This window comes from Bos indicus x Bos taurus, chromosome 14 (assembly GCF_003369695.1).
Source record: "Bos indicus x Bos taurus breed Angus x Brahman F1 hybrid chromosome 14, Bos_hybrid_MaternalHap_v2.0, whole genome shotgun sequence".
Lineage (NCBI taxonomy): Eukaryota > Metazoa > Chordata > Mammalia > Artiodactyla > Bovidae > Bos > Bos indicus x Bos taurus.
Window position 1 is genome coordinate 77,997,911 of NC_040089.1, and position 19,557 is coordinate 78,017,467.

Below are 19,557 nucleotides of genomic sequence, written 5' to 3' on the forward strand. Positions count from 1 at the left end.
ACTGGGAGTAAAATTAAAATTAAATGTAAATGGAATTATAGGAGAAATAGCTGTTTGTAAGGATGTGGACACTCTTCCACTCAAGAGACTCTAGAGATGGAGACAGAGGAATTTAGTTAAACAAAACATACTGACATAAATGAGGTAAGTGGTTGTGATGTGCTGAAAAGGGAAGAAGATGTCCCAGAGGAAGTGAAATTGGCAAAGAAAAGGAATCATCTTGAGGAAATCTTAGAGGTAGTTCACAACATTGATAAAATGTCAAAGCTGACCCAGTATTAGTAGCATAACAATTCACTGAGGGGTAGAAGAGGTGCTTGCCTCATATCATAATAAAAGAAGAAGGCTAGTACTAGTCAAATTACTTTTGATAAGTCATTTTTACAAGAAAAAAGTACATTAACTCTTAGTATTTTTACATTAAAATGTTCCAATTTTAAATTAGTATACTAAATAACCATTTCACTGTATTTTCCTATATGTATGCATGAGGAATTTCTATATATGTATGTATATATGCATACATGTATAATATATACATTTATAACATAGAGTTTTTAATGTTTTGACAAAAATTTTTTAAAGGTCACGGACAACCCTATTTCTCCTATTGACTATTAACGTCACTCTGCGCAGTTTCCTTTCCGGTCCCACACTACCGTGCAGAGCGAGACGTGTCTGCAATTTTTACTGAATGTGCGTGTTGTGTGGAAGTAGATGTATTTTAGAAGGTTGGACTCATTGTCTGAATTTATAAATCTCTCAGTCTTGAAGAATTCCAAGTCAAGAATTCCAATTTCAAGATCTGGAAAATAATATTGGTTAATAAATCTTTAAAATATCATCCAAATATCAGAAACCAAATTTTAGGCTTAAGCACCACCAAAGTCTAAAAGCCCAAGATCTTCTATACTGTAGTAGGTACAATCACAAGATGAAAATCTGTCCATCTTATATTTAATTGAAACTTACTTTTTTACTGTAAAATATCATTTAATCAATAATATCTGTGAATGAAAGGTACAGAAGAGTTAAAAGATAATTTAAATCAAAGGGAAACAAGGATAATAAATTTACATACCGATTGTAGAAATCATCTCTGTAGTAGTCATAGTCAAAGACATAACCACTGAGGAGGGAAACAAGAAATTAGTTGTTGACATCACAGTAATTTTGGTATTAATCTATAATGTAAGTGTAATAAATTTATATTACTTTTGCATATTTATTTTCCAATGCAATTATGTATTCAAAGGACTTTACAAGATAGTGTCCGGTTAGATATACTGCCATGTCAAACTCTTATTATATGTTTGATAATGTAAACACTGATAATGGATTGAGTTGGTTTGGAATGAAGATGAGAACAGGTAGCCAAATTAATTTTTTTTTTCAAATTAATTTTTTAAATACTTTTAATACTTGTAGAACCATTTGTCCCCAGACAATATATAATATAGCTATTCCTTCTTCCTGAGGTATGTATAATGAGGCTAAATAAACAATAAACAAATGGTATATAAATAATATAAATGGAAAAGTTTAATGTAAGTAAATACAAAATGGTTTCCTCAGAAATTCAGCATATTCTTGTTATTCTAAAAACTTGCTCTTCAGTACTTGATGCAGAGAAAAATGAACAAAAAAGAAACTTTGAGACTTACCAACAATACCAATATTGTAGGGCACTTACAGAAGAGTTAATAAGCACATTTCAAGGATAAGATTATTACTAAGCTCCTTAAATGAATGTATAATAAAAATTTCCCCATCCACTTATATAAATTTTAGAGTTTACAAAACACTTTATATGCATTATTACTTTTTATTAATAATTTTAAGCTCTCAAAACAGCTGTATTGGTTTTTATAACTGGAAAAAATTAAAGTGCAAGGGACCTCAGTGGCTAGCTCAAATTTAATATCTTGTAAGTGACAGGGCTGAGACTGGAGGAAAAGACTTCTGAATCCATATCTGGAGCTGTTTTTCATCACCATGCAGCCCTCTGCAGCCTGGAAGAAATTTAATCTTATGCTAAATAGAATATTGGTATTACAGGGGAGTAATTTTTAATATTCATTTATTTTACTGTTATAAAATATGCATAACTAAATTTACATTTCTAATCACTTTAAGTCAATTTCAAATGTCAAAATTCAATGGCAATGTTGAGCAATTAGCCATTTCCAAAAATTTTTTGTCATTTCAAACAGAAACTCTGTGCCCATTAGACAATATTTCTCCCTTCCCTTGCTCCCTTGGTCCTTCCCCAAGCCTCGGTGACTGCTGTTCTACTTACTATAGTTGTGAATTTGTCTTCTCTAGATACTGCATATAAGTAGAATCATATATTGTTTGTCCTTTCTTGCTTGGCTTATTTTACCTGGTGTAATTCTTCAAGTCTTATCTATGTTCTAGCACATATCATAATTTCAATCCCTTTTTAATGCCTGAATAATTCTCCACTCGTGTGTGTGTGAATTTTTGTTTATCTGTTCATTTGTTGATAGAATCTGGATTGTTTCCATCTTCTGGCTGTTGTGAATAATCCTATTACGAACTCTGGTGAGCAAACATTTTTGGGGGGGCTCCTACTTTTACCCCTTTTGAGTATATGCCTAACAGTAGAATTGCTGAGTCATGGGGTAATTTTGTATCTAACCACCATACAACAGGCAAGTAATTTTATATTCCCTAAATATCAATTTAATGGTCCTTTATAACTTCTTTTGTTAAGAAAATTGAAAGAACATATTGAGGAGGGCTTGTCATTCATGGTTTTCAGTATAGATTACGTATTTGTCCTCACACTCATTATGTACAGGGCAGGGGTACTGACCCAGCACAATTGGCTTATCAGATAGGGCTGGTTCCTGTCCAACACAGCCTGACTGAACACACTGAGTTTGAACCCACGTTCTGGAATGTAAAGTGGAGACCTACTTCATGTGAATGTCTAGATGGAAGATTGAGCATTGTCTAACCAGAGCAATACTGCTGTTTATCTACCTCTGCAAGCCAAAGAAGACAAGGAGACCACTGCCAAAGCAGTAAGAACAAAAGTCCCTACTTTAGTCCCACAGTTGAAGATTGCTAAAGTTATAAAGATTTGTGCTTTAGTTGATATTACTGGTGTATGGATGTGACAGTTGGACTGTGAAGAAAGCTGAGCGCTGAAGAATTGATGCTTTTGAACTGTGGTGTTGGAGAAAACTCTTGAGAGTCCCTTGGACTGCAAGGAGATCCAACCAGTGCATTCTGAAGGAGATCAGCCCTGGGATTTCTTTGGAAGGAATGATACTAAAGCTGAAACTCCAGTACTTTGGCCACCTCATGTGAAGAGTTGACTCATTGGAAAAGACTCTGATGCTGGGAGGGACTGGGGGCAAGAGGAGAAGGGGACGCCAGAGGATGAGATGGCTGGATGGCATCACTGACTCGATGGACGTGAGTCTGAGTGAACTCCGGGAGTTGGTGATGGACAGGGAGGCCTGGCGTGCTGTGATTCACGGGGTCGCAAAGAGTTGGACACGACTGAGCGACTGAACTGACTGACTGACTGGTGTTAGACTCAACTATGGCTTTGAGTCAAGGGATTTTAAAGATAACCTATTGGCTATCATCAAATTCAAGGGATAAATTTCACCTCGAAACTTTCCTGATATAGCAGTGCATATAATTTTCATTGTGAAGAGATATGATGGCACCTTAGCCAAAAGTTTTTTAAAATCTCGAGTGAAGTTATGCTACTTTCTTACATATTTGTCATAAGTAATCACTGTTGTCTCTTAGGTTTGATTATTTTCAAGACCATGTTGGTAGATCTCCACAACCTACTGATCTTACAACTGAAAGTCTGTGTTCTTTGACCGACACCTCACCGTGTCCTTGGCCTCCAGTCCCAGCTAGCCGCCATTTTACTGTTTCTATTAGTTTGGCTTTTTCAGATTCCATATACAGGTGACAGCACGTAGGATTTTTCTCTCTCTGACTCATTTCACTTAGCATAATGCTCTCAAGGTCCGCCATCTTTCATAAATGAAGAGATTTCCTTCTTTGTCATGCTGAATAATATTTCATTATATATACATACCACATCTTTATCCATTCAGTTAATGACACACGGCTTAAAAGTGATAGTGATGTGTGGTGATGGACCTGTTAACTAACTCTATGGTGGTAATCATTTTGTGGTATGTGTGTCAAATTATTATCTTGTATACCTTAAACTTGCACAATGTTCTATGTCAATTGTACCTCAAAAAGCTGGGGAAGAAGAATACTTTGGTTGAATACAAATATATGTGTAATAGCATTCATGTTTGGATAACACGGAAGAGTTTCCTACCAGTCAAAGCAGAGGAAAAGGAAAAGACAAAGCAGTATACTATTTGAAGAGTTTTGTTTGGTTTATGAAGAATGGTAGCTGAGGGGGAAACATTCTAGTTATGGAAACAATATTCTCAGTGCCTTTCCATACATAAGCTGTTTTAGCCTTAACAGTAACCTATAAGATGTAGAACGTTCTTCCAATTTTATAGGACCCTGAGGCCTAGAGATATTAAATACCCTAAATAACACAGATAAGTATTCTAACACAGATAAGTATTCTAGGATTCTAGCACAGTCATTCATATACTCATTTACCAAAATGTGATTAAGGACCTATGGTCAGGAACTATATTAGGCACTTAGGTTTAGAAGTGAAATAGTTACGTTTTTTGCTCACAAATCTCAGTCTAGTGGTGATTCTATGCAGAGTACCTCATGAGAAACGCTGGGCTGGAGGAAGCACAAGCTGGAATCAAGATTGCCGGGAGAAATATCAATAGTCTCAGATATGCAGACAACACCACCCTTATGGCAGAAAGTGAAGAAGAACTAAAGAGCCTCTTGATGAAAGTGAAAGAGGAGAGTGAAAAAGTTGGTTTAAAGTTCAACATTCAGAAAACTAAGATCATGGCATCTGGTCCCATCACTTCATGGCAAACAGATGGGGAAACAGTGGAAACAGTGGCTGATTTAATTTTTCTGGGTTCCCAAATCACTGCAGATGGTGATCACAGCCATGAAATTAAAAGACGCTTACTCCTTGGAAGGAAAGTTACCTAGACAGCATATTAAAAAGCAGAGACATTACTTTGCCAACAAAGGTCCATCTAGTCAAGGCTATGGTTTTTCCAGTGATCATGTATGGATGTGAGAGTTGGACTATAAAGAAAGCTGAGCACCGAAGAAGTGATGCTTTTGAACTGTGGTGTTAGAGAAGACTCTTGAGAGTTCCTTGGACTGCAAGGAGATCCAACCAGTCCATCCTAAAGGAGATCAGTCCTGGGTGTTCATTGGAAGGACTGATGCTGAAGCTGAAACTCCAATCCTTTGGCCACCTGATGTGAAGAGCTGACTCATTTGTAAAGATCCTGATGCTGGGAAAGACTGAGGGCAGGAGGAGAAGGAGACGACAGAGGATGAGATGGTTGGATGGCATCACCGACTCAATGGACATGGGTCTGGGTGAACTCCGGGAGTTGGTGATGGACAGGGAGGCCTGGCGTGCTGCGGTTCATGGGATCACAAAGAGTAGGACATGACTGAGTGACTGACCTGAACTGAACTGAAGTGGTGATTAAGATGGTTCTTGATATATTGTCCATCTTGACTAAACTATTGGCAGATTTCTTCCTGAACATGGGCCTCTGACCTCTCTTTTATTAGAGTATTTACTTTAGAACTCTCTGTAAATTGTAGTTGTAAGTTCTCTGCCACTCACATGTGTAAATGATCTGCCAGTCTCATGCCTTGTCTTTCTTAAGGACCTGGGAATTGTCTTTGAAATTAAATTATACCAGTCATGCTAATGATAATGATTATATAATGTTGAGAAGTTATTTACTTGAATAGATAAAGTTGATATTAACTTAAGTATCATACATGGTGATAGACATTTTAGATGCTTTTAATAGCTATTGTTTGATGGGACAATAGTTTTCACACAGTGAAAATTATCAATATTTTCTGATGTGACTGAATAGAGAGAATATGTAGGTAAATTGTTTCATCTTTTATTCTGAAACTTTTAAAAAATATTATATTAGAGTAGAGTAAGATGAAAATATGACATGTTACTAATATGGATGAGAGTGATGATTCTACTCATAATTCTAATACCTTTAAGAAATACCTCAATAATTTACCAGCCTTCAGGAAATTGAAGAGTGCATGAGAGAAAAATGCTCATTTTTATTTTTCTCATTTGATGCTTAAATTATCTTGTCCAATCTGCTTATTTTTTGCTCAATTCTGACTGGTGAGGCATATTTGCAAGGACAAGTTATAGCTAAGCAGCCTAAATTGTTTGATCTCCAAGTTGCACTTTCTGCCATCATAAAGTCAATTTCACCTGTCAAGTTAAAAATGAAATACAGTGTACAAACAGCTCTGTGTAATCTTGAAAAGGCTGCCTTTGCCTTAATGGTTTGGGCTTTTGCAAAATTGCCATGGCCGTAGTTGGTTCAGGGCCTAAGCTGTAAAATCAAGCTGGGTTTCCAAGGAAGAGGAAGAGATTCAAGGAGATGAAAAGAGATTAGCACAGAGCAAGTCTGATCTGTGCCTGCCAAGTGCTTTCCTCAGGATTCCTCCTGCTCTCAATTCTTTTTTGTCTTTTGTTTTCTCTCACAGACTCTCCCTCATAAAATCCCTTCTTTTTTTCTTTTTGTGTGAACCTCTATTTGAAATTAGCTGTCAAAAAGTGACATTTCCAGGAGTCATATCCAGCACTGTAAGTATCTTATGTATCCTAGAACTGTGGTCCCAGGAAAAACTGATCTTTTACATTAGAAAAGATCCTCTTTCCCTGATACAAGCCAAGAGTTATGCTCATGAGTTAATCTATTTTGGCTTTCTTTCTTTTTTTTTTTTGTAAATTATTTAATTGGAGGCAAATTACTTTACAATACTGCAGTGGTTTTTGCCATACATTCACACGAATCAGCCACAGGTGTACATGTGTTCCCCATCCTGAACTGCCTCCCACCTCCCTCCATCCCATCCCTCAGGGTCATCCCAGTGCACCAGCCCTGAGCACCCCTATCTCATGCATAGAACCTGGACTGGTGATCTGTTTCACATATTTTGGTTTTTAGACGAGGAACTTTTGCAACTTTCATTGTGGTAGTTTTGTGTGACAATCTGGTTCTTAGGCCATTGAAATAAAAATGAGAATAAAAGAGATGTTTAGGGCACTGTCCAGGAGGAAGTTAATTCCAGTGATTGAAAATGTTTTTGTCATTTGGGAGTACGGTCAGTGACAAAGGGAAAGTACTTGACTTTCTAGAAAAGTGAAACAATAGCTTTGAATTTAATACAGTTTATATTTGAAATTTACAATATTGTACACATTTACAACATTTATTCTACTTTTCAATGTACCTTTATTCTATTTGCTCAGATCCCTAGAAATTTAATGGGAAATAAGAAATTGGTAAAATGATTGTTGAGAGTTGCACACTCACACTCTTTCTTTCATTATTGGAGAGTAAATGAGATCTAGTAACTTTCCTGGAATTTCACTGAAACTGTTTCATTTATAGAAGAAGAAATCACACTTCATTGGGTTTTGCAATATATGTGGTCCATTTTATATAACCCTTTTGAATTCATAAAGCCAGTTTCATATGAGTAGACTAATACACAGAAGTACTTTTTTATTTTTTATCATAGAATGTTATTAAAATGTACTCTTAAGAATATTAATAAATTTCTTAGCACAAGGAGGGAGCATTTTAATTGTTTATTAGCAGACATCCTACAAATAATGATTGAAGCCTTCTCAATTACTATATCTGGATCTATAAATTAAATCAAATTACTGAAATATATTTTAAATATAATATTGGGAGTTGTGAATAATGATATCATATCAGCAGAGCATGGCTTCTAACTTCAAGGAATATCAAAGTTTAAGGGATAGGTAAATACACAGATGATCATAATTCAAAGTCAAATTTGACAAATGTTAAAATAAAAATTAAAACTACTATGAGGGCGTATGGGCAGAAGAAATAGGATGTGGTTGGGACAAGGACTCAGACAAGGTTTCATAAGAGAGATGATGTTTTAATTAGTCCTTGAAAAAGGATACAGGTATTTGACAAGTGAATGTTAAAAGGTAGTCCTTCTAGATGGCAAGATTTAGTGGTAGAAAATGTGGAACAAGTATGGAAACAACAGTTTATGATGTTATTCCCTCTTTATCACAGCTGTTCTTCAGATACCTACAGAGTTGTGAATGCAAAAGTTATAATACTGGACAGCTGAATTTCCAGAGTAAATTTCCCTATGGTTGAGGTTCCCAGTAAATCAAAAGTTTCCTCAGAGAAAATACAGGATTCTACTTCTAACTTACAAAATCTGATGTGGGTTTCTGACTGTCATAGTATATACAGTTGAACAGACTTATAAATTTTGCTAAGATAATATGTGGACAAAAATCTATTTTCATTAAGGAGTACAAATAAATGTGTATATTTACTTTGGAGTGTGTGTGTGTGTGTGTGTGTGTGTGTGTGTGAAAATGCAAAAACAATGGCATAAGCTATGAAGTCTACACTGCCTTGGCAAAACACTCAGATTGACTACCGAGGATTTTGGAATGGAGAAGGAGGCTGGCAGGGATCCAAGGATTATGGCACATTCATAGAACTTCTGGCTAACTGACTTGACAGCTTAGAAAGGTGAAGTGACTAGGAAGTTCAAAGATTAAAACAATCCAGTCAGCTCATTTAAGAGTTCTGGTCTCTTAGTTGTGAGTCAAACTTACGGTCTCACACATTTAAAGGATGATTACTTATTGAAGGATTGTGTGAAGAGTAAATTCTAGGAACAAGAAAGAGGAGGAAAAAAAGAAAAATACCTTTCTCTCTCTTGCTGGGTTAACGCAGGAATTCTGATTTCAGAAGTGTCATCTTAAATGGGGTATGATTCTTACCCTTATTTATGCTGTGTTCCCATAGGAAGGATGTTCACAGATGTAGTTCCAAAATTGTGTTTACACAATTCTTTTTTTTTTTTTTTTACAGAATATAAAAAATAAACAAGAGAGAACAGCAACGAACTCTCCAATGACTCCCCACGGTCTCCAGGTAATGGTCAGACTCATACTTTCAGCACTCTCCACATGCAGCTCCTTCTTCTGACATTCTTTAACAATTCCTTTAATTACTCTTTTATTCACTCAGACTTTCCCAGTACCTACTCTCTGGGTGGAAAAAACAGCTCCTTGCTCTCACACACAGGTATTCTTGTATCTCTCCACAATCTTCTGCATTAGCCCAACTGGCAGCTCAACAGAAATTTCCTGTAATGGGACTCTGCTCAAACTCTCCATTTGTTAACACATGTGTCTTCTTTTTGTTGAATATGTATCCATACTTAGGGCCTAACTCAAGCCCTATCTCTTTCTCAATTAAAAAGTTTGTAGACTTAGGCTAAATTCCACTTACTGTGCTATTGTTTGATTACAGTTTTTTGTATTTACATCTGACTCATGCTCCAGTACTCTTGCCTGGAAAATCCCATGGACGGAGGAGCCTGGTGGGCTGCAACCCATGGGGTCGCTAAGAGTCAGACACAACTGAGTGACTTCACTTTCACTTTCATGCACTGGAGAAGGAAATGGCAACCCACTCCAGTGTTCTTGCCTGGAGAATCCCAGGGACAGGGGAGCCTGGTGGGCTGCTGTCTGTGGGGTCGCACAGAGTCAGACATGACTGAAGCGACTTAGCAGCAGCAGCAGCATGCTTGTTAGTTCTCTTCTTTTCTTGTCATAGAGCTAATCTAATATATAGATTTGTCTTAGACTTTCACAAACCAATCTATTTCATTTATCATTCCTGTCTTCCATCTTTGAACTTAATCTAATTTGTCTGATTTTCTTGACACTGAAGCTTTCAGAGTAAAATATTCTAGGATGACTCTTGTCAAAATCCTGTAGCACATTATGCATCTTTTTGTCTTAGGTGAATTTATTCACAAATGTGTGGACTATATTCTTACAGCTTCTTATGCATGCTTCAGTCTTATATTGTAATTGACAATACATGACTCTATCTCACAAGATTGTGAGCTTTGAAAACACAAGGCATTTTTTTTTCCCCTTTTTAATTGGAGGAAAATCAGCTTATAACGTTGTTTTGGTTTCTGCTGTACAACAATGTGAATCAGTCATAACTGATTCACATATATACATACATATATATCATATATATCATACATGATATACATATATGTATATGTATACATATACATATATGTCATACATATATATCATCTCCCTTTTGACACCGGGTGTTTATAGCACCCAGTAGATATTTTTTTTCAATTGAATATTAGATTTATGTGGAACTTTTCACTACAATATTTATTTTTATTGTTCTTTTTAAGGAAATCTAATGTCTGTATTAGAATTTGAGACCTGAAGATTGATATTAGAACATACAGATCATTATAGTTAGGTTGGACCATGTCGGGTCAGAACTTTTTTGCCAATAAGAATCAATTTTTTGCCTCTTAGCTCTGAATCTACCTCCTTTTTGCTCTTGCTTCGTGATAATGGAGCTGAATCTTGTAAACACGTTTCCTTTGATAGCTGGCACCACCACTGAGCGACTGAGCATACATGCACCATGTTAGAGGTTGTTAGTAGAGTCTTTATGGAGGAAAACGGAAAGGCACTGAAGAGTAAGGGGCTTCTTTTTCCAAATTCCCATGTGTTTTCTTCCTTGCTTTTCTGGCACAGCTGTTCACACCACACAGGACACCCACTACAGCTCACTGGCACCCCAGAAAGAGGGTGCCTACCCATTATCCGCAGTCCATCAATTCTTCAACAAACCTCTCTGACATGCAGAGGGCTGAGGACACCTCTCTCCAAATAAGATGTGCATCTTAGCCTAGGAGAAAGAGGGTCTTCTAGGATGTTCCTTCCTTAGATACTCTTCTTCAGCCACAGAGATATGAATCATTCCCTACGTTTTCTCCTCTCATGTTGCTTTTCAGTCTCTTTCATCCTTATGTAGTTAGCCGTACTTTGCTAGTTAATAATCATTTATATTGGCGGAAAGATTGGCAGTAAAATTAGAAATGAAAAAGAAGATACAAAAGACACCATAGAAATACAAAGGATCACAAAAGACTAATACAAACAACTATATGGCAATTAAATGGACAACCTAGAAGAAATGAGCAGATTCTTAGAAGGGCACAACCTACCAAGACTGACCAGGAATAAACAGAAAATATGAAGAGACCAATCAGAAGTACTGAAATTGAAACAGTCATTAAAAACCTTCCAACAAATCAAAGTTCAGCAACAGACAACTTCACAAATTCTGTCAAACATTTAGAGAAGAGTTAACACCTATCATTCTGATAGTCTTCCAAAAAATTGTGGAGGAACTCTCCTAAATTCATTTTATGAGGCCAGCATCATGCTGATAACAAAATCAAACAAAGATACTTCAAAAAAAAAAAAAAAAGGATATTATAGGCCAATATCACTAATGAACATAACATAAAAATTCTCAACAAAACATGAGCAAGCCTAATCTAACAACACATTAAAAGGATCATACACCATGATCAGTGGGATTTATACTAGGGATGCAGTGTCCTTCAATATCTGCAAATCAATCAGCATGGTATACCACATTAAAAAACTAAAGAATAAAAACCATATGATCATCTCAATAAATGCAGAAAAAGCATTTGACAAATTTCAACACACTTTAATGATAATAAAAAAGCTTCTGAAATTGAGCATAGAGGGCACTTATCTCAACATAATAAAGATCATCTATGATTCCCTGATGGCTCAGATGGTAAAGAGTCTGCCTGCAATGTGGGAGACCCAGGTTTGATCCCTGGGTTGGGAAGATCCCTTGGAGAAGGAAATGGCAACCCACTTCAGTATTCTTGCCTGGAAAATCCCATGGATGGAGGAACCTGGCAGGCTACAGCCCATGGGGTTGCAAAGAGTCAGACGTGACTGAGTGATTTCACTTTCTTTCTTTTATGAGAAACTTACAGCTAATATCATTCTTAATGGTGAAAAGTTGAAAGCATTTTCTCTAAGATCAGGAGTAAAACAAGGATGTCCATTTTTATTTAACATAGTTTATGAAGTCCTAGCTGCAACAATCAGAGAAGCAAAAGAAATAAAAGGAATCAAAATTGGAAAACAAAGTAAAACTGCCACTCTTTGCAGAAGACATGATGCTATACATAGAAGGTCATGAAAATACTACCAGAAAACTACTAGAGCTCATTAGTGAATTTAGTAAAGTTGCAGGATACAAAGTTAATACACATAAATCTCCATATTCCTATACACTAATAAGGAAAAAGCAGAAAGAGAAATTAAGGAAACAATCTCATTTACCATTGCATCAAAAAAGAATAAAATACCTAGGAATAAACCTACCTAATGAGGCAAATGGAACAACAGACTGGTTCCAAGTAGGAAAAGGAGTATGTCAAGGCTCCTTTTTAACTTATATGCAGAGTACATCATGAGAAACGCTGGGCTAGAAGAAGCACAAGCTGGAATCAAGACTGCCAGGAGAAATATCAATAACCTCAGATATGCAGATGACACCACCCTTATGGCAGAAAGTGAAGAGGAACGAAAAAGCCTCTTGATGAAGGTGAAAGAGGAGAGTGAAAAAGTTGGCTTAAAACTCAACATTCAGAAAATGAAGATCATGGTATCTGGTCCCATCACTTCATGGGAAATAGAGGGAGAAACAGTGGAAACAGTGTCAGACTTTATTTTTTTGGGCTCCAAAATCACTGCAGATGGTGACTGCAGCCATGAAATTAAAGGATGCTTACTCCTTGGAAGGAAAGTTATGACCAACCTAGATATCATATTGAAAAGCAGAGACAGTACTTTGCCAACAAAGGTCCGTCTAGTCAAGGCTATGGTTTTTCCAGTGGTCATGTATGGATGTGAGAGTTGGACTGTGAAGAAAGCTGAGTGCCAAAGAATTGATGCTTTTGAACTGAGGTGTTGGAGAAGGCTCTTGAGAGTCCCTCGGACTACAAGGAGATCCAACCAGTCCATTCTAAAGGAGGTCAATCCTGGGTGTTCTTTGGAAGGACTGATGCTAAAGCTGAAACTCCAATACTTTGGCCACCTCATGTGAAGAGTTGACTCATTGGAAAAGACTCTGATGCTGGGAGGAATTGGGGGCAGGAGGAGAAGGGGACAACAGAGGATGAGATGGCTGGATGGCATCACCGACTCGATGGACATGAGTTTGAGTGAACTCTGGGAGTTGCTGATGGACAGGGAGGCCTGGTGTACTGTGATTCATGGGGTCACAAAGAGTCGGACACGACTGAGTGACTGAACTGAACTGAATGAGGCAAAAGACCTGTAGTCAAAAAGCTATTAGATACTGATGAAAGAAATCAAAGATGACACAAAGAGATGGAAAAGTGTACTATGTTCTTGGTTTGGAAGAATCAACATTGTGAAAATGACCATATTACACAAAGCAATCTAGAGAGTCAATGCAATATCTATCAAACTATCAATGGCATATTTCACAGAACAAGAACAAAACAAATTTAAAATGTGTATGGAAACACAAAAGACACTGAATAGCCAAAGCAATTCTGAGAAAGAAAAATGGACCTGGAGGAGTCAGGATCCCTGACTTCAGACTATACCATAAAGCTATAGCACTCAAAATGGTATTTTTATTGTGCTGGAAGAAAATACAGAAATATAGATCAATGGGACATTTATCATTTTATTGTGCTGGCACTGGCACAAAATACAGTAGTCATAACAGTGTGGTTCTGGAACAAAATACAGAAAGATAGATCAATGGGACAGGAGAGAAAGTCCAGAGATAAACTCATAGACTTGTGGTCACCTAAAGTACGACAAAAAGCAAGAATATACAATGGAGAAAAGAGTATCTCTTCACCAAGTGGTGCTGGGACAAATGGACCCTCCACATAAAAGAATGACTTTGGAACATTCTCTAACATCATACACAAAAATAAACTCAAAATGGATGAAAGACCCACATTTAAGATCAGACACTATAAAACTACTAGAGGAAAACATAGGCAGAAAACTCTCTGACATAAATCACAGCAAGATCTTTTTTGATTCATCTCCTAGAGTAATGGAAATAAAAGCAAAAGTAATCAAATGGGACCTAACTGAATTAAAGAGCTTTTCACAGCAAAGGAAAACATACACAAAATGAAAAGGCAACCCATAGAATGGGAGAAAATACATGCAAATGAAGCAACTGAAAAGGAATTAACCTTCAAACTATGCAAACAGCTCATGCTGTTCTATGTTAAAGATATAAACAACCCAACTGAAAAGTTGGCAGAAGATCTAAGCATTTCACCAAAGAAGACATCAGTTCAGTTCAGTCACTCAGTCGTGTCCGACTCTGCAATCCCATGAATTGCAGCACGCCAGGCCTCCCTGTCCATCATCAACTCCCAGAGTTCACTCAAACTCATGTCCATTGAGTTGGTGATGCCATCCAGCCATCTCATCCTCTGTTGTCCCCTTCTCCTCCTGCCCCCAATCCTTCCCAGCATCAGAGTCTTATAGATGGCCAAAAAGCACATGAAAAGATACTCAACATCACTAATTATCAGAGAAATGCAAATAAAAACTACAATGAGGTATTGCCTCATACTGGTCAGAATGGTCATCATCAAAAAGTCTACAAATGATAAATGCAGGAAAGGGTATGGAGAAAAGGGAACCCTTCTATACTGCTGATGGGAAAGTAAATTGGTAAAACCACTATGGAGAACAGTATGGAAATTCCTTAGAAAAACTCAAAATATAATTACTATATGAGCCAGAAATCTCACTCCTGTCCATACGCCCATAGAAAACCACAATTCAAAGAGATATATACACCACAATGTTCACTGCATCAGTGTTTACATTATCCAGGATATGGGAGCAACCTAAATATCCATCAACAGAGATGATGGTATATATATACAATGGAACATTACTCAGCCATAAAAAAGAATGAAATAATGCTATTTGAAGCAATGTGCATGGACCTAGAGACTATCATACTAAGTGAAGTAAGTCATACAGAGAAAGACAAATATTATATGATATGATTCATGTGTGGAATCTAATTAAAAATGATAAAAAATGAACTTAGTTATGGAAGAGAAACAGACTCATAGATTTAACCTATGACTACCAAAGGGGAAACATGCTGGGGGAGGGATACATTAGGAGACTGGGATTAACATGCACAGAGGAGCCTGGAGGGCTACAGTCCATGGAGTCACAGAGTCAAACGTGACTGGGCGACTAACACTTTCACTTTCACTACCATATATAAAATAGATAACTAGCAAGGACCTACTGTAAGCACAGGAAACTTTATTCAGCATTCTGTAATAAACTATATGGGTAAGAAATATGAAAAATAATACACACACACACACACATTAGGTTACTCATAGTACCTAATACAATGTAATTGCTATGTAATAATTCCCAGCCTATAACAAGTTCAAGTTTTGCTTTTAGGGTCTTTCTGGAATAAAACTGCAATACATTTGAGTAAGTACATGTTTTAGCATTTTAGCTATTCAAAAACCATGTATATTCCCATTTCGCTATTTACACTCAGAAAGTGAAAATGGTAGCCGCTTAGCCACGTCCAACTCTGCAACCCCGTGGACTGTAACCAGCCAGGCTCCTCTGTCCATGGACTTCTCCAGGCAAGATTACTGGAGTGGGTTGCCGTGCCCTCCTCCAGGGGAATCTTCCTGACCCAAGGATCAAGCCTGCGTCTCTTACGTCTCCTGCATTGGCAGGCATGCTCTTCACCACCAGTGCTACCTGGGAAACCCTCACTTTGCTGTACACCTGAAATTAACACTATAAATCAACAAAACTCCAACAGAATTAAACAAGACAGTGACACATGTGATATACAGCCAAAGGGTACACATCCTTTATTTCTAAGTGACCCTTTTTTCATAGCTTGTACAGTTGATATTTTTATTATTACTATTATTTAATTTATTGAATTATAATGATTCTTGTAAACTGTTTTCCTTCAAGGGTAAATATATCAACTGCACATGTTCCCCATGGTATAAACGAACATTAAAATATTTGGGAGTGATGTCAAATGGGAAGAATAGCAATAATAATAATATCATCAATGATAATGTTTACTGAATGATCATTTAATTGTCTTAAAAATCCTCTTAGTATTAATATTATCCTGATTTCATAAATGGGAGAATCAAGGCATCAATACAACCAATTAAAGTCCAGAGCATAAGTCACCTTGTCTATCAGTTCAGTTCAATTCAGTTCAGTCTCTCAGTCATGTCTGACTCTTTAAGACCCTGTGGACTGCAGCATGCCAGGCCTCCCTGTCCATCACCAACTCCTGGAGTTTACTCAAACTCATGCCCATTGAGTTGGTGATGCCACTCAGTCATGTCATCCTCTGTTGGCCCCTTCTTCCACCTTCAATCTTTCTCAGCATCAGGGTCTTTTCCAGTAAGTCAGCTCTTAACATCAGGTGGCCAAAGTATTGGAGTTTCAGCTTCAACATCAGTCCTTCCAATGAACATTCAGGACTGATCTCCTTTAGGATGGATTGGTTGGATCTCCTTGCAGTCCAAGGGACTCTCAAGAGTCTTCTCCAACACCACAGTTCAAAAGTATCAATTCTTCAGCGCTCAGTTTTCTTTATAGCTTAACTCTCACATCCATACATGACTACTGGAAAAACCATAGCCTTGACTAGACAGACCTTAGTTGGCAAAGTAACTTCTTTGCTTTTTACATGCTGTCTAGGTTGGTCATAACTTTCTTCCAAGGAGTAAGCGTCTTTTAATTTCATGGCTGCAGTCACCATCTGCAGTGATTTTGGAGTTCAATAAAATTAAGTCTGACACTGTTTCCACTGTTTGCCCATTTATTTGCCATGAAGTGATGGGACCGGATGCCATGATCTTTCTGAATGTTGAGTTTTAAGCCAACTTTTTCACTTTCCTCTTTCAACTTCATCAAGAGGCTCTTTAGTTCTTCACTTTCTGGCATAAGGGTGGTGTCATCTGCATATCTGAGGTTATTGATATTTCTCCCGGCAATTTGATTCCAGCTTGTGCTTCATCCAGCCTGGCATTTCTTTCACATGATGTACCCTACATCTAAGTTAAATAAGCAGGGTGACAATATAGAGCCTTGATGTACTGCTTTCCCAATTTGAAACCAGTCCCTGTTGCTTCTTGCCCTGCATACAGGTTTCTCAAGAGATAAGTCAGATGGTCTGGAATTCCCATCTCTTTAAGAGCTTTCCACAAATCTCTTAAAGAGCTTTTTGTTATGATCCATACAGTTAAAGACTTGAGAGTAGTCAATGAAACAGAGGTATCTATAGGGATAGTAATTATACATTTTCAGAGTTTTTGTTGGTTTGGTTAGTTTACTTTTATACTCTCTATATTTCCTCTATTTCTGTGGAGTTCTGATTTTCTCTGGGGTGTCTTTTGTTTCATGTTAGAATAATTTTTCAAATATATGGTGATCCTTTCTTGGCCACAATTCAGAGCAAGGCACTCAAAACCTGACAAGTAGCTCTTTGTGTGTGTAAATGCATGTGTGTGTGTGCACATATGTGTGTGTGCATACGCATGTCTTACCAACTGCTAGTGTCATTAGACTGCGATGGGCCAGTGTCCTAGGAATTTATTAGGACTGTAAAGTGTCAGTGTCTCCAGGTCTTTTGGAATAGTCAGTTTCCTTAGTGAGGATAAACTGCTAGGTCTTAAACAAAAATTAGTCTTATCCTAGTATAATGGTGAAAAATAATGGTATTTTGGGTTTACCTTAATTGTTCCATAGGCCATTAAAATAGTGGCAGAAATTTTTTTCCTCAATTTTGAAGCTAGGAAACAGGTTGGAGTGTTAGCAGTTAATGTGATTTCTGGCACACAGTAAACATCTCACATATCACATCATTCCTTCTAATGTAAAATCTGGTTTGAAGCAAAGGGAATAGTTGAGGACTAGACAATAAGACATAAGCTCCTTTGGAAGAGCACATATAAATTTTACAAATGAGGAATCTGAAAGACTAAGCAGAAAGGGAAAAAGGAGATAAAGCAGAGGTGGAGGCAGAAAATGTGGAGAACTGGGAGGAGAGAGAGGAAGAGTAATGCCTTACATTGCACATATTTGCTTAGCTCATTTTATATTCTTTATTTTTTGTTGGAATACAGTTGCTTTACAATGTTTTGTTAGTTTCTGCTATACAGCACACTGAATCATTATATATATATATATATATATATATATGCTATGCTAAGTCACTTCAGTTGTGTCCGACTCTGTGTGACCCCATAGATGGCAGCCCACCAGGCTCCCCCATCCCTGGGATTCTCCAGGCAAGAACACTGGAGTGGGCTGCCATTTCCTTCTCCAATGCATGAAAATGAAAAGTGAAAGTGATGTCGCTCAGTTGTGTCCGACTCTTAGCGACCCCATGGATTGCAGCCTAACAGGCCCCTCCATCCATGGGATTTTCTAAGCAAGAGTACTGGAGTGGGGTGCCATATTGCCTCAAAAAGAATAAAAAAATATCTAGGGATATACCTTCTCAAGGAGGCAAAAGACCTATACTCAGAAAACTCTATGACGATGATGAAAGAAATCAAAGATAACACAAACACCAGGAGAGATATACCATGTTCTTGGTGGGATCATGTTTGCTCTGCATCTATTAATGTGATCATATAGTTTTGATTGATTTCCATATATTGAACAACCCCTGCATCCTTGTGATAAGTCCCACTTGATCATGATGTTTGATATTTTTAATGTGTTGTTAGATCCTCAACAAAATATCAACCAAATCTAACAACAACCTTCATTATGTGGAGGTAGGTTCCCTCTATCCTCATTTCCTGGAGAGCTTTCATCATAAATCAGTGTTGAAATTTGTCAAATGCTTTCTCTGAATCTACTGATGTAATCATATAGTTTTCATTCTTAAGCTTGTTAATATGGTGTATCACATTAGGAAATGTCAACCCACTCTAGTAGTCTTGCCTGGAGAATCCCATGGACAGAGGAGCCTGGCAGGCTACAGTCCATGGGATTGCAAAGAGTCAGATATGACTAAAGTGACTTACCACATCACATTGATTGATTTGCATATGTTGAAGAATCCTTGCATCCCTGTGATAAATCCCACTTGATCATGGCATATGGTCATCAGTAATACAGGCCTGTAATAATCTTTTTTTTTTTTTTGGTGATATCCTTGTCTGGTTCCAGGTGTTGATGGCTTCATAGAATGAACTGGGAAGTCTTCCTCCATCTACAATTTTTTGGAAGAGTTTGAGAAGGATATGTGTTAGCTCTTTTCTAAATGTTGGATAGAATGTCCCTATGAACCCATCTGGTCCTGGATTTTTGTTTGTTGGACATTTTAAAATCACTGTTTCGATTTCAGGACTTGT

General features: G+C 37.3%; 1 protein-coding gene across 8 annotated transcripts in view; it reads right to left on the bottom strand.

Annotated features, from left to right (window-relative positions):
* The window catches only part of RALYL (RALY RNA binding protein like), an 818,932-nt gene that overhangs the window by 94,553 nt on the left and 704,822 nt on the right, over positions 1-19,557 (bottom strand). For all 8 annotated transcript variants that reach the window (XM_027561653.1, XM_027561650.1, XM_027561649.1 and 5 more), the window contains one exon: positions 1,082-1,129. In XM_027561653.1, coding sequence (XP_027417454.1) covers positions 1,082-1,129 — 48 coding nt within the window. The remainder of the gene's footprint in view (positions 1-1,081; positions 1,130-19,557) is intronic.